At 43.8% G+C, this 13811-nt stretch overlaps 1 protein-coding gene across 1 annotated transcript; it reads left to right on the top strand.

The window, feature by feature from the left end:
- The first annotated feature begins 1320 nt into the window (after positions 1 to 1320).
- Positions 1321 to 10681, top strand: PCARE (photoreceptor cilium actin regulator). Its single transcript, XM_090031523.1, has 2 exons — positions 1321 to 5105; positions 10552 to 10681. Exons 1-2 carry the CDS (start codon positions 1321 to 1323, stop codon positions 10679 to 10681), a joined length of 3915 nt encoding a protein of 1304 aa, XP_089887649.1.
- Positions 10682 to 13811: the final 3130 nt, after the last annotated feature.

Here is a 13811-nt window from a genome sequence, read left to right as displayed (position 1 = left end):
TGGTCTATTAACTGGCATCCTGGTCAACGTGGCAAAACCAAAACAAGAAGTGGGGCTTCTGGTTTCGCCAAGTCCCAGTTCAGGCCACGGTCCAGGGCAAAGCAGCCTGTGCAGAACCCCCTCCCTGTCCCCCGGCACACTGATGCCAGGGGAATGGCAGAAGAGGCAGCACGGTTAATCTGAGATATGGACGCACTGAACCCAGCAGGAGGGGCCTCTTTGCCCAACCAGGCAAAGACACCTCTCAGGTAACCAGCATATTTGGTTATCCAGCACCCCCCATTCCCTGTGGGTGCCAGATAACAGAGCTTTTGCTGTAAATTAGATTGTATAACATTATTAGATAGATAGATAGATAGACAGACAGACAGATGTGTACTGAATGTAGGTGCCATTTTTGGCCATACTGCATATACCAAATTCACTTTGAAATATTGTATTATTGCGTTGTGAAGTATTTAGGCTCCAGACCTAGCTAAAATAGTAAAATGGATCCTGAGAAAGATCGTGGAAGAAAAGAAGCTGTCTGGTTCAGAGGTTACAGAAGGAAAAAAAAGGAAATAGTTTGTGGGTTGCAAGTGAAACACTGCTGAGAGTCCCTGGGGAAGGAGACTTAATAGGCATCTCTAACCTCTCTGATTCTATGTCTTATACCTTCTGTTTGATCTGTATTTTATCAGGGTCACCCTTGCTTCTGGCAAAGGGCTGCTCACAGGCATTTTTTTTCTTCCTCTGTTAAAATGGTATCTCCAACAAGTTATCAAAAACAGGCTTTTCCTTTGGGTGTCAAATTTCAAATTGTAGGGTGTTTTGCAAAGGAGGAAAGAGGAAAAAAAGGGCTCAAACCCTTTGGAAGTCAGTAATTTGCCTTGGAAGTCAGTACTGCAGGAAAGTTCTCCATTACAGATGCAACATGGGTGCTGACTGGCTGAAGCCTTCTTACCCTAATGAGCTTAAAATCTTATTTGTAGTTGACATCTGTCAAGACAGAAGCAAAATACACAAGTCCTCTTAATCCATTAGCTCTAAATTCAGACAAGCTTTCACATTGCTTTTCTGCAATAGAAAAGGAATATTTAAAAGGAAACAAAATACAATGGGATGGTGTGTACTTTCCTTGTGACAGGATCCTGGGAAGTAGGAAAAGCTGATTTTGATATAAAAAAGGACTTTCTACAAACTGGAAGAATTGCCGATGAAGCCCTTATGAGAAAAAATGCCAGATTCCAGTACGGGATGAAGCCGTAAGTTTTATTGTCTCTTATTCTTTATTTGATCATCCAGCTATTGACAGAAAAGACTGACACACAAGGTGACAGGATGGGTTGCACGCCCTCCCGCAGTGAGATTGTTAATCATATTGCAAAAATTGGAGGAAGGACTCTAAATAATCCTAAAGGTGTCCTGCCTGTTGATTCTGGGGACAAAGAGTTCTCAATTCCATTGCTGGTCAAAAATTCATCTTATTATAATACTGATGAGAGCTCCCAGAGTGGGAGTCAGACGAAAGATGGTCTGAAGGAAAATCAGGAAAAAGTACTGGAAAGGGACAAAAATGCTAACTTCCATTTGTCATCTGAGGATCATTCATATCACAAGATCCTCAAAGACGACAAGAAAATCAAGAGAACAGAGGCTGAAACAGCCCTGTCCAAAATGGCCGAGTCTCAAAAAAATGTAGCTAGGGACACACAGATCAAAAAGCAAAGCTCCTGTGAATCAGAAACAACTGCGTGCACTTTGGATGACAAGAATGAAAGCAACTCAAAGCAAATGCCTAAGAAAGCAAAGAAACAAAAAAGCCACAAACAGGCAAAGCAGGGTCGTCACTGCAAAACCAAAGAAAAGTCCACGCCACCTCTGTGCGAGACTGAGGAAAAGGTGGATTTCCCAGAGTTGCTTGTTAAAGCCCATCAGAATGCTTATGCCTTCCTAAATCCCAACCTTTCCAAGTATGAAGCTATCCTATGTATGGCCAATCAAGCTACCCAAACTCAGCTGCACTTACAGCAGATGGTGAGCTTTCTAGTGCTACGCTTTAATGAAATCAACCAGCTCTTGGAAGAAATTGCCAATGATGGGGAAGAACTCCTCAAAGAGGTTGGTGGGAATCTACTGTGGCCAGCTGGAAAAGATGATCCAAAGGAGCATCCAGATCTTTTGCAGCAGTTACTACAGTATACAGTCAACAAAATGCAGGTGGTAAATGGAACAGTGACTTCCCTAACCTCGGATGCCTTGCAAGAGACATGCAGCTACTTACAGTCTGCAATCAGCAATTTGGAATTAAAACTGAAGGCAAAGCAAGGTTTTGATGAACGCTTACTAAAGACCATAAAATTGCTTGAAGCCTCTGCAGTGGGACCCTCTGAATCCCATGGCAATGATAGGACTCTGTATTCTGAAGACAGTGGTATTGGTGCAGACAATGAATCTGTCAAAGGATTCAATTCCCGGGATAAGCTTGGAAAGGAAGGAAGCTGCAAGGCTTGTGTTTGTGATCATTCATCCCAAAAGCACATCAGACCACCAGAAAAATATATGGGGGATGGCACATCAGCATTAGTCACAACCAGATCTCAGGACTATGCACTTGAAAGGCATTGTAAAGCAGTATTTTACCCATCTGTGGACAGCAAAAAAGGAATTCTGTGCCTGGAGTCAGCAAGAGAAGATCTTTCCATCAGCCCCCAATGTTCAAGCCTGATCAAAAGCCATTCCCTAAACTCCTTCCTGTCTGATTCCACCCAGGAAAGTGAACATTTAAAAAACTGTGAGTCAGTAGATTATCCTTCTGAAGATGAAGAGAGCACTCTGGGGGAGGAGGAGGATGACAATGTAAGTTTATCAGAAATGGGTAAGGATGCTCTACTTAAAAGACAAATGTCTTCACCAGCAGTAACTGATACTGCATGGAGAACAGCCACTAAAAGGATTGAGAATCCAGAGAAGGAAGAGATAATATTGAAGATGAAAGATGCAATCAGTGAAAAGATCAAGTTTGTTCCAGCTGGATCTGAACCGATGGGGTGGGTAGAAGATGGAAAAGCAGCAGTAACAGCAAGGCCTAGTACAGCAAGTGGCAGTCGGAGATTTGCAGTTAAACAAAGAAGGTCTAGATCAGAGGAGTCTCTCAGAAGCCAGGCAGAGGACCCAACCCTTTTAGAACTCCAAAGGACTCAAAAGGAGCTCAGCAAAAGACTGGAAATATTTTATGCACTTAATGAGAGCAAAGATACTGATGGAAAGTGGGAGTCCCTAAAACCAAGAGCAGTGGTTTATGTGCAAGATGCTGAGCCTGCTACTCTTAGGTCTTCTATCAACAAATTAAAGGCATGCCTCTCAAAAAACTTCAGCGTTTTGCCTAATCAGGATAAGGTCCCGTTATATAGGGCTGAGCAAAATCCTGCCAGTGAGCCGGATCAGAGGAGCAGTAGAACACCTTTAAACGCTGCTGTGTTCACTCAAGATTCATTAAATGGGAAAGACAATGAATCTCCTGAAATACAAACATTGAGCAGTGGCAGTTGTACCCCTCGTAAATCCGTCAAAAAGCTTATTGAGACCTTTAGTCCTGCTGAAGGCCTTGTGAAACCTATTAATTTAAGACCCTTAGGACCAATAAAGTGCATCAAAAAATATGGACTTCCAGTAATGCCTCCCACCCTTCCCTTTCAGAGAGGGTTATCACCTTTAAGTCACAAGCATCGTGTCTCACCAATTGGAGACGCAAACCTTCCAAGCACAAATGCAACCCAGTGTAACTCTTCAGCAGATCTTCCACCTCCATCTGCTTCAGAATTAAGCACAAGTGACACAAATGGAGACTATGATGTAGATTTTGAGAATCTGCCCCCACCACCTCCTGAAATATTAATGGACAATTCGTTCGACTTATCTGTGTCTGAAGAAAGTATAAGAATGGAAGAAAACTCTTCAGAAGAAACTAAAAAGCCTGCCAAAACAGAAATCCACATGGCTAAGAGAGCACAAATTTCTCCAAAGATGAAAGCCTCCCTATATTCTTTTGATTTACTACCAAGTAAAAATATCAACAGGCCCAATGTTTTTATTAATAAAGTTTTACGGAACACTGGAGTGGACCCAAAATTTGAAAAATATGCATCGGAACAGAATCCTTCCAATCTGTACAGCCAAGAAAATACGTTAGCATCTCAGAGAGAGCAGGAAATGAAAGAGGCTGCAGATTTGTATAAGCAAACTCATAAAATAATACCTCTTCCATATCCCAGTGGATTATCAAAACAAAACAGAAAGGAAAACCCATCAGAAAGGAAAGAGTCTGGTATAAATTTAGCTTCCGAGCAAAACCCAAAGCAAAGTTCTCCTGATTCCCTCAGGAGAAATGAGAAAAGCGCAGTTCTCCTTAGAAGAGCCTCTCCCACACAAACACCGCCTTCTTCTCCACCCACTGAGAAACGGCTCTCAAGTCCACCTGTACATCCCAGACATGTTGTGCAGGTTTTTAGCCCTGTGCAGCCAAATTGTTCTCCTACACACAGGCAACCTAGTCCTCCAACCAGCCCAAAAGTATCAAGCCCTCCAACACAAAAGAAGATGTCTTCTCCACCAACTCAGCGAAAACTGTCTAGCCCTCCAGTGGGACGCAAACAAAGCCCACCAACTCAGCGCAAGATGTCAAGCCCTCCAACCAACCGCAGAGAAGCAAGTTCACCTCCATTCTGTGCCACCCCATCCCCACCAACTTCTCCATCTTGGTCATACAAAGGACTAAAAATCCCTTCAGATTCTGGTGATGAACAACCGCCTCCTTCTTCAAAGGTTGCCAGTAATGTACATTCAATATTTTGCCCAGCCACCTCTTCTTTATTTGAAGCCAAACCTCCATCTCCACCTAGCAAACCCACTGCCAAGATCACAGGCAAAACTGAAGTTTCAGGTTTTGCCCCGAAAAACAGTGTTCTGCTCAGACCCTGGGGGGATCAGTCCAGAAGGCTGGCTGCAAGCACCGTCTACCCTCAGCCTTTTGTAAAGAGAAGCTTCTCTGACCGCAGACCAGGGTTTCAGCTGAGGCTTCCAGCTCCAGCCACAGCCAGCAGTGAACCTGCACTTAACCAGCCCAGGTGAGAAACATCCTGCTTTCAGTCCAGATTTATGGGTTGTTTCATGATCTGTATGCTTTCTGGTTTTGGCAAGAATTTAGTCCAGTCCAAAGATCTCTGAGAAGTACCCAATTATGTGCAGAATAGTAGTACCACACCCACTTTGACCACTCTTACCTTAACCAAGACTTGAATAATTCACCTCCCAGGCTGTAGTTCAGTCTACAGAATTCATTGAAGCCTTGGCAGTCAACTGAGACAGCTAACCAGACTACCAGTTAGAGACAAATTTTGTAGGGCAGAACACTTGACTTTAGATACATGCGTTCAGTTCGTGTAATGCATGAAACAGCCCTTCAACAGTAACAGTTATACACTGCTAATGACTTGGGTTGGTTTGAAATGAGCAACCTGGAGGCAAAAGGTTATCTTGCTATAAGTCCCTGAACCAATCTTTGAACTGAATTCTGTGTTTAAATATTTTAAACCACTAAACAGGAACGATGCATAGGTGATTTGCAGGCATCTATCTCCTCAGTTACAAAGCTTTATTCATAAAACTGGCACTTGAAAATCTCAGCTCATCATTTGGGCCTACATTTTCAAAGCCAGTTACTGGTTTTGGGTGACTCAGTTGATGGGTGCACACTTAGAGCTTGCTCATAGAAGCTACAAAGTTTCTGCAGGTGCCATAGACTTACAGATGTGGTTGTTCTGAAAAATTGTGCCTCCACCCCTTTATTCAAGTTGAGTCCTCCATAATCAGTGATCACTTTTGAAAAAGCTGACCTTAACATATCCACCACTTAAAATTACAAGACAAGCTGGGAAATGTAATTCAGCTATGTTTGTAAATTAGACTAAGATCATCAAATGTCATGGAAGTGCAAAATGTTTTTATTTTAGCTTTTCATGATCTTAATACATTTAAGTCCATTAAGTTTTAAGCTACACAAGAGGATTACAAGCCTGATCATGCATCCCTTTCTCATGCATGCAGCATTTATATTCATATCTGTAGCTCTGCTAAAGTCAGTTGGACCACACATGTGAATAGGAGTTTGCAAGATCTACCCTCAGCCAAAAAACCCCCCGCTTTTAGTGTATATGTGCGTATGCCTATGTGTATGAACACACACATATATATACAAAATGTATCTTCAGTACAGGAATGAACTTAGCACATAAATCCAATGTCCAGACATGTCCTAGTAAACAAAAGGACCCAACTTCTCTCTTGAGTATTGCAAATAACCGTGTATGTCTAGTGCTGGTTACCTATACAAAATAATGACAAAGCCTTCAGTGGTTACTAATGGTTTTGCATGCTGGGCTGTTTTATTGTGCTATACTTTGTGATGTTCAGAGTAAGTTTTAGCTCCTAAACAACACATTTTTTATGTACAGTGTAAAATTGGCATCATCTAATACAGTGTCTGCTGGCTGAAATAAATGTTTCCAGGAGGGCTGTATGTCAAGCCTTGAGCCAAAAAATGCATTGCCAGTTTTATAGATTAATTTTTAAAATAGGCTATTCTAAATTGCTAGTTAATTTCTTCTTCAGTGATGAATATTATCTGTCTGTTGTACTCAGTCACAACACAAATGATAATATGAAAAGGACACTGAAAAAAACTATAAATACAATTGCTCTTGTCATGAAATACTGATATATCTCTTTGAGTCACAAATACACAGGTTCCCAAGTCACTTCAGAAAAAAGAAACACACATTGAGTCAAACTCAGCTTTACATTTCCACCAGTGTAATCCCAGAGCAATTCTATTGAATTACTGAAGATTTATATCAGTTTAAGTGGGAGTGAATTTGGATCCACTATTTACAGCTTACATTGATTTAATATGCAAAGCAAACTTGCCTTTTTCTTAGGTTTAAAATTAACTACTCAGCCTACGCCTTATAGACACTGCTTTGAATTTTATAATATACCTATCTGGGCCCTAAGGACATGCACGGTGACAAGCAGATGTGTGATGTTTGAGCAATCTGCACACTGAATATTACAAAAAGCCTTGACGTTCCCAACGTCACTGCCTATAGAACCAGCACTGCATCTTCTAGGACACTGAAATGAAATGGTTTCAGAGCACAGGCATGCTGCTGCATGGCTAGTGACTCATAGCTCAAGCAGCAGTTTTAATTAACAGAACTGTACACAACCCCCTGGGCTCTGATTCATTACTTCCAAATGCAGTAGCCATACAAGGCTTCATCAGCTTCTCTCCTCATTCAGTTGGCAGAAGCAAAATTTTAAAATGCTTAACCCTTATAATGTCAAGAAGTAGCCCATGGATCCCAATGTCTTCAGGCTCCAATTAAGTTCAGATCTAGATCTGAATTGCACACTACAGGCCCATGTGAGGACCAGTCTTCTCCTCATTATTCCTCTCTTTACCATGCCCAAGACCTTCCTATCTCCCTCCTTTCTTACCAAGCTTAGCAAACTCCTGGCCACACTCTCCCTGGTGAGCATCACATGTGGACCTCCCTCAACATGCTGAATTACTCCTACCTTTTCTTAGACTGCCAGCCTGGCAGGACCTACCCTGGGCACTTGTCAGCGCCTTCCAGCTTCTTCCTATGCATTAATCCATGAGGAGGGTCAGGAAACTGTAGGAAGAGCAGGAAGCAGGGAGCATTGTGAATGCAGATAGGAAGAATAGCATTTACCTGCCAAAGGGAAAGAGAGACACTGGAAGCAAAGGGCCTGAACCACTAAGCCTCAATAACTAGGAACTCTCCCTTCTCCAGTATACCACCCTCTATTCCAAGATGCTGAACATGCTTATCTTAGGAAACTAATTATTTCTCAGGAGTTATACAGGCTCCTAAGATAATTGTTGAGTTAGACATTTCCGTGTGTACACAGCAGGCTGAGTCCAGCTTGATCAGCTTGGCACCTCAATTTAGGCATAGCAGTGCCTAAATATTGACAGCTAGCTCCAGGAGGACAGTCTGGATGGGCAGGGCCACATTCCAAGAGATGATTCAAGAGATCATCTGTCCCTAGAGCTAAACACTAAGCATAGAGGTGTGTCTGAACTTCTGCCTCTCTCCAGAATTTAGAGGCCTGACTCAGGCTACATATTAGACATCTCCATTCACTCAAGATCCAGGCCATCTCATGCCTCCTCTGAAAGTGGATGCTTAACTCCTTGCTGCCCACCCTGCTGCAAACTAGCCTAGTTATTAAAGCACTTGCCTAGGAAGTGGCTCTCTCTGGCCTGAGGGGATTAAAACCTGCATCTCCCACTTCCCAAGAGCATGCCCTAACCAAAAGGCTATGGAATGGTCTGGGTGGAGGCACCCTCAAGCCTTCCTGCTGAAACTGAGACAAGAATACAAGAGTCCCGGGGCCAGAGAGAGAAAGCATAAGCCAGACAGAGCATAGGCCAGGGCCAAAGGCGTTCCCTTGGGAGGGGAAAGATCTGAGTTGTGGTCCCGTGACTGTTTATACATTTCACTTTTCTGCCAGATGGCCTAGTTTCAGCAGCAGCAGGGAAGAATGCAGCATCCTAAATTGTCCTGTAAGTTGATGGTTTGGTCTCCTGTAAGTGGGCAAAGTGGCTTGGAATCCCTTTAGGCTAATGAAGACCTAGAACCAGGTCTCCTGCTCCCATCACTAAACTACTACACAAAAGGTGTTAGGGGAATGAATGAGACTGTAACTGCTGCACTTTGTACTGAACTTAGTTCAGATAGGGTGAATTAGGTGTGCTTGGGGACCTCCCAATTTTTGGGTCCCTCTGGTGATTCACATACCAGTTCAACTCTAATCTGGTTAACAGCAGGGCTTAAGCATGGTAGCTGTTCAGATGGATCCTGGAAATCCCAAAGTAGGCACCAAATGATTTTAGGCACTTCAGTGGTTTGTAGGTACTGGAGTAAGACGGCTCTGAATTTCTTTTTGGAACTTAGATGCTGAAATTTGACCTGAGTCCAACTGAGGTTGCTTACAGGACCAATCTGGATCAGGCCTGATATTTTCACAGGAGGTAGATAAACGTTTACAGTAGGATCTCTCTAATGAAATAACTGGCACAAAGAAGCTGGACAAACTACTGATGTACTTTGTTTCTGAGATCTCCATGAATTCTGGGACTCTTTTCTTCCGTTTTTCCTCCTACTGGGAAACAAACTGCTTGAGGCAAGAGATCAGTCATGACCCCAGGTACAAATACACACCAACCACCTGATGGGACTCTGGGGTTAGACGTGTGAAGACTCACCACTTCATTGGCCAACCTAGTCTCCTGCAACTAGACCAGGAAGAGAATGACCTTCCAGCCCATTCTGCCAACCAACACTTTTGGGCCCTGTAAATATGCACCTCTGCCAGTCCTGCACTCTGCATGGTCCACTAGAAAGCAAGAAAATGGCCCCTTTTTAAGTGTATAAACGACATCCCATTTCATCATTTGCAGGAAATCAAGATAAAAGATTTTAAATAGCTCACTATCCCAGACTTGCTACAAGAACTTTGCACAGCTGTTGTTACTATCAGTACTAAGACCCTTGTTTTATTGTGCCAGTTTTCACCCCATAACTGGTGCCATCTGGGCTGGCTTTGAGCACGAAGATTCTTGCTCTGTATTAGCCTGGCCATTGGATAACCATCAACGCTAACAACATGTTTGCAAAGGAGAACTTGGATGGATTCTCTCTTTGTGCAAATCCTATTAATCTATAATAAGATTTGTGTGTATTTAGTAAAAAAAAAAATGCTGTTTGCTTCATAGCACAGCTCTCAGGTTAAGTCCCTTCACCAGGGGTAGAGCTGGGATAGAAGGAAACTTAAAATGTTACTCAGATTTCATTCAGTTAAGGAGAAGCATGAGGCTTGGAATCAGTGACACAGGCCTAAAGCAAAACTTGAGCCTTTCCAGACCTGGGGAAGTCTGGATCTGGATTAGATCTTCAGGAGAGGTCCTACATCTCTGTGTTTGGCTAAATCTCTTGATCTGGCACTAGGGGAAGGGTAGTCTAATGGTTAGAGCAGTAGCTTAAGGATATGTCCACACTTGATGTTCCTTCTGATTGAGACTGGATGAATCTTCACATGCTATTAATGTGTAACAGTAAACTCCGGCACATATCACACTAAAGTATTGCTCCCAGGCACGTCGTTTGAACTTGTGCCTGGGACCGCAGCATGTTGAGCCAGGTCGGAGTAGCCCTGGCTGGCAGAGGGCCCCGGGGTTAGCCTGCCAGCCCGAGGCTGCTCTGACAAGGCTCAATGTGCTGCAGAGGGGCTGGCTGGGGCATGAGGGTGCTCCACCATGGGGCTAGCCAACAGGCAGCTGCCATACTGAAGCACCATCATGCCCTTCCTCATAATGGGTTAACTTGCCGGGCGGGGAGGGGAATAGCCATTGAGGGGGCTAGAGAATTTAAAAAAGGTCTTGATTGATTAGCCTCTTATCTTAAGCATCTTTTCTGTCTGCAGCATGGGGGAGAGTACTAGAAAGGCAGGTGATTCTTGGAACAGCTCATGTTTCTCTGAGATCAAGGACTCCAGCAGATCCTCTTCTCACCCTGAACTCTACATCGTGGGTCAGGGTCTCCAGAGGGAGTGACAAACCAAGACACTTAGAAGATCAAAGGTATGATGCAGGTTAGACGATCCTTGTCACAGTGACCAAATATTGCATCAGAACATACCAAAAAAAAGGGAGAGAGATAATTACTCCATCTAAAATCTCCCCATCAGTTCCTAATTAAAAACCAGCAGGGTGCTCGCCACCTGTTTGTCTCTTTCATTATGTTTTATGATTTGACTCAAAGATTTAAATTTAATATCAACTGTATGGAAAATGTAATATTCAACTGTTTGGAAAATATAGAACAGATCAATCTAACTGTATAAAGACAGGGCCCTGCTGCCAAGTCTTTCACTGCTCTATTAAATTCAAGTGTTCAGAAAGTTACAGAAATTAGCATTAGGTGGCATGTCAGCTATTCAGAAGGTTTCAGTGTTTCTATTTTAAAACCAAAACCACTATCCAGCAATTTCCTATGAGGGGTGAAATCTTAGTCCTGTGGAAGTGAATGGCAAATCACCCAGTGATGAAGTAAGTCCACACCTTACAAAAGTTCATTCTATGCATCTCTGATTTAGTTAGTTTGTAAGGTGCAAATCTACCCTGCCTTCTGCATGACTTCAGACTAACATGGCTAACTACCTCTCTCAGACCATTCACTAGCATTCACAAGGCCAGGGCCTCACCCTAGGGATTCCATGGACATTAGGATTGTGCAAAGTTTTGGGTGCTGATTCGATTCAGAGGAGATTCGGCCCAGTTCAGAGGCCGACTCTCCAAATCCAAATCGAATCAGGAGACCAGTAAAAAGGTCTGACTTGATTTGAAGCTCTCTGAATCGATTTGGAAAAGATTCAGAGAGCTTTGGAGATTCAGCAGTCCCCACTGACCACCACAGGGAGCTGGACCCAGACTCCATGCTGGTAAGCAGGGGGTGGGGGACGGGGGACTGGAGGAAGGGGGAGGGGGCCATGAGAGGGACCCCTGCCAGGTCCCTTTCCCTGCCTGCTCCCACAGCCCCTCCATGGCTGCCCCTCCCAGCCCAGCTCCAGTTCTTTAAAAAAAGGCCATTGCTCACCAGCTGCTGCAGCAACCATCGGGGCTTCTAGGAGCTTGCGGCAGAGCCCCCCACATAGCGTGGGGCAGTGTGGGGCAGCAGAGATTGCCCTGTTGCCTGGCAGGAGTGGGTGAGTGCAGGACTTTAAAAAAAAAAAAAGAGCCAGAAGCTGGGACTGGGAGAGCAGGTGAGAGATGGGGGGGGTCTCATGACTGAGCCCCCCATGCAGCGTGGGGCAGTGGCAGGCAGTGGGGATTGCCTCCCCCCACCTGGCAACAGCCAGTGAATGCTGGGTTTATTATTTTAAAGGGCCGGGAGGCTGGGGCCAGGGGGTGGGGAAACAGCCATTGAGGGGGCTAGAGAGCAGGCAGGGAATGGGGCCTGTCCAATTTAGAGATTCGGCAGCAGCCAAATCTCCAAATCAGATTTGGCCAAATCAATTTCGGACAGTGATTCGAATCACCAAATGGAATCACTATTCCCTGAATCAGCCAAATATGAATCCAAAGCGAACATTAGCCGCTTCGCACATGCCTAACGGACATGCCAGGTGCATCTACATGAGATGTTTACTACGGAGCTAACTAATTAGCTCCTCAGTAAAACATCACTGTCTACATGTGCAGTGCTATTAGGACAGAGTAAACTCATTAACTCTGCTGTAGATTAGTACAGCTAGATACAAGTACGAACCTACTATGTGGTTATTTACTCTGCTGCAATGCACACGTAAACACTTACAGGGCTGGCTGGGGCACACTTGTGCCCCAGCCAGCCCCTCCACAGCGTGTTGAGCCAGGTCAGAACAGACCCAGGCTGGCAGGCTGACCTCTGGGGCCCCCCTGCCAGCCAGGACTGCTCTGCCCCAGCTGAACATGGTCCGGTCCTGGGCTCGTGTAAATGTGGTGCCCAGGAGCAGTTTATTCAGCCACATTAATTTCACATGTAGATGCCCCTGCCAAGAATCAAATTAAGTACAGATAATAAAAATAAAATCAGTTGAGAAACATTTTCGAGGACAGCTTTTAATCTAATGTACTTCCTTTAACTATTGTAGAATGTCAACACTTCCAACTCCAATTACAGTAATTTTGTAATACCTGACCAGTCAGTTTAGAAATGCTAGAGCAAGTAAGCAGCTGCATTTATACAGTGGTTACAGGATACTAGGTCACAAGAAGACCTATTCTTCTGTTGCTCTGTGAAGGAAGAGAGGATTTATCATATATCCATGTAAGACTCTGGAAAGACACTCCCCCACACCCTTGTCTAAAATGGAGGCTTGATTGAGCGCTGACTGTCCAGCTGAGCCTATGGACAGCCGCAACAATTTTACTGAATTAAAAGTTGGAGAGAAGGACATCTTACTTACGAACATGTGTTACCTGTTCTGTTGTAACCATTTTGCCTCTGCTACCCTACAGTAACTAGAAGCTAAACTGGGGCAATGTACCCCTGAATGAAATAGCTGCTAAATTAGTGTAGCTTCCACTTACCACAGGGTAGCTCAGACATAAAGAACATTTACTGGACATCAGTTGGACATGTAGTGATTGCCCTGAGGAACATTTTTAAATGGGTATAAATGTTTTTCCTGCCCCTACTAAGATAAAGGATATTGGTAGGCAATATTAACTTCTAAACATGAGAATTTTACTTTCTCTCCACATGTTAGATCTTAGTATCCACAGTCCAAATTAATTTGCAACAGGCATCTTTTAAGGCAATTGGGGATTTTCTGACTATTGGGCCTCTAAGTTTGGACAGAATAGCCATCACTCATTAGCACTTTTTAATAGATTCCTACTATAAATTTGTGTTGATTGGCTAATCTGAGACCATAAGAGCAATCCCTGAGACACAAGGTCAGAGTTTATCAGTCCTTTTTTGGAGGATCATGGTCTATACCTCAGAATCAGTCGATAGTGTTTTAGCTAATGTTGGGCTTAGTTCCAAATGTGATCTGGATGAAGTAAAGTCCAGAAAACATCCTGTGAAATTTTATCTTTTTATTTGCAGGATGTTCCAGGGCTCTCATCCGATGGTAGTATCTGAGCGCGTCAAGCACCAGTGTTGCAGATGGGGGACTGCGGCACAGAAGATTAAACA

This window comes from Crocodylus siamensis, chromosome 1 (assembly GCF_052110815.1).
Source record: "Crocodylus siamensis isolate JL-2025a chromosome 1, ASM5211081v1, whole genome shotgun sequence".
Classification (NCBI taxonomy): Eukaryota; Metazoa; Chordata; order Crocodylia; family Crocodylidae; genus Crocodylus; species Crocodylus siamensis.
Note: the sequence above shows the minus strand (reverse complement) of the source record. Positions and strands in the feature narration are given on the sequence as shown.

Bases quoted from the DNA above. Each gene is read 5' to 3' on its own strand.
- PCARE (XM_090031523.1), top strand. From the start codon at position 1,321: ATGGGTTGCACGCCCTCCCGCAGTGAGATTGTTAATCATATTGCAAAA. The intron at 5,106-10,551 runs GTGAGAAACATC...TTCTGTCTGCAG, and splicing joins CCTGCACTTAACCAGCCCAG to CATGGGGGAGAGTACTAGAA.